General features: G+C 39.9%; 1 protein-coding gene across 1 annotated transcript in view; it reads left to right on the forward strand.

The window, feature by feature from the left end:
• The window catches only part of adamts5 (ADAM metallopeptidase with thrombospondin type 1 motif, 5 (aggrecanase-2)), a 23,354-nt gene that overhangs the window by 14,841 nt on the left and 6,338 nt on the right, over positions 1 to 2,175 (forward strand). The window contains exon 2 of the mRNA XM_014018548.1: positions 1,455 to 1,587. Within this exon, the coding sequence (XP_013874002.1) occupies positions 1,455 to 1,587 (133 nt within the window). The remainder of the gene's footprint in view (positions 1 to 1,454; positions 1,588 to 2,175) is intronic.

The raw sequence follows: 2,175 nt of genomic DNA on the forward strand, positions 1-2,175 counted from the left end.
TATTAAGACAGGAAAAAAGGTTATTACAATAGTCTATACGAGGACACAAAAGCATGAATGATCAACTCTAAATCATCTTTGGAAAAAACTCTTCTAAGTTTGGAAATATTTCTAAGCTGAAAGAAACAGTTTCTAGTGAGTTGTTTGGGATAATGTTTTAGTGACATCCCTCTGTCAAAAATCACACCAAGACTTCTAAGGTTAGATTTGGCATAAGAGCTCAGATCACCCAGATACTAGTATTCTTGGGAAAACAACGTCAGGAGCAATCACCAGCACATCAGTCTTAATAGAGTTTAACTGCAAAGAATTAGTGCTAAGCCAGTGTTTAATTTTAACAAGGCAGTTCTTTAAAGAGTCTAGTTTATGAACCTCAGTGGACTTGAAGGAACAATATAGCTGGATATCATCTGCAAAAAGATGATAAGAAACATCATCACTARACTTTAATTATGTTTAATTAGTAAAGAATAATATTGTTACAGAAAGTAAATAATATATTCTGGTCAACTTCCTTTTGGGTCTGCCAGTGATGTAGCCAAGAAAAAGCTCAATATTAAAGACACTCCAACCAACAGAAGTCAGCCTAGTATACTCAGGCACAGTCAATTGGTCTAACAGAGGAGTCTAACTCATTTTCAGAGAGGGCCATATGARCATTGTTGTAGCCCTTAAAAGGCCAGTTGTAATTAACTTTGACATTTCGGCTTTAACTTCATCTAAACATCAAACATCACGGTCCTCGTCTCATTGCTATGGCTGAGCTCCACTAGCAAACAGGAACTGAGCTCTACGTGGTGTTTCCTGCGTAGAAACAGCGTTTTAAGACGCCCTCTTATAAACACTGAAAAGTACTATGTGTATGACTGACTAAATGTGAAAWAAATAATACAGAAATACTGTCAAAGTAAGAGAGTTTTACTCACTGTTGAGTTGTGGTGAGTAGCTGCTGTCTTGAATTCTAAATTCTCCCACTTTCCCAAAGGGAATCCACGCAAGAGGGGTGTTTCAGTTTAAATTTACGACTTGTAAGTGGGAAAATCTCACTTCCCAGTACAACTGGGCWGCARCTAAAGTAGCCAGCAAAAACGCAGCTAAATGGAGATTTTACACTGTATGGTCAATGCTGGCTTTAAATCAGTATACACTCATTTTAAGACATTAATACATATTCATAGCTGTGGCAGGCKACATAAAATGCAATGGATGGGCAACATTTGGCCCGCAAGCCTTGAGTTTGGCACGTAATCTAACAGATSGACACCCAGTTGTAAACCTATTAAAAGGAAAGCATATTTCAAGAAGGAAATAGTTCTGGTGTTTTACTGTTTTAAACTGATAAACCAAATATTATCTGGCATCACATGTTAAGGTGTAACGTTCAGCCGAACACTTTGAGTAAACTTTTGAAATCCCTTCAATAAAAATGTCTTTCTTGTATTTCTTTTGTTCAGGACCTCTGCGGCCACCACTCCTGCGACACCCTGGGCATGGCGGACGTCGGCACCATCTGCTCTCCGGAGAGGAGCTGTGCCGTCATCGAGGACGACGGGCTCCACGCCGCATTCACAGTCGCACACGAGATAGGTARGCACCAGAATAAAACAACAGAATCAGGCCGGGGCATGCACGTTGTCAGCACATCTCTGCTGCAGATTAACGTCACGTCATCCAGCCTCATAACCCGAGCGCCTGGTATGTTTTCTTTTCTCATTCCTTCTGCGCTAACAGATTCAGGACAAGTCCTGTCAGAGGTGCAGAGGCTTTTTGCACTTTCAACATTTTGTTATGATCTGAAGCTGATCYAAAACAGAGCTGGTTCATTTTCACTGGCCTACATTCTCTGTGTCCAAGAAACATTACTTGTAAAGGAGCTCAGAAGGTGATTTTGACTAAAATACCAAAGGCTGCACCAGCTGGTTACTGTCGGATCTAACATTTAAAACTTTTTTCCTGGTCTTTGAACGCACCATGCGTAGCACTATTTTCTGCTGTAGATTTGTAAAAGAGTGAAAAAAGCACTTCAACGTTTACTGTTTTGGTGCAAAAATGACACTTTAAAAAAATAAATTATCCTTATAATATTCAGACCCTTCCCTCAGTTTGGGTGGCAGAAAACATCCCGACATGATGATGCTGCCACCACCATGTTTGATTGTAAGGATGGTATTATTC

Source organism: Austrofundulus limnaeus, unplaced genomic scaffold (genome assembly GCF_001266775.1).
Source record: "Austrofundulus limnaeus strain Quisiro unplaced genomic scaffold, Austrofundulus_limnaeus-1.0 Scaffold195, whole genome shotgun sequence".
In the NCBI taxonomy this organism is placed as follows: Eukaryota; Metazoa; Chordata; class Actinopteri; order Cyprinodontiformes; family Rivulidae; genus Austrofundulus; species Austrofundulus limnaeus.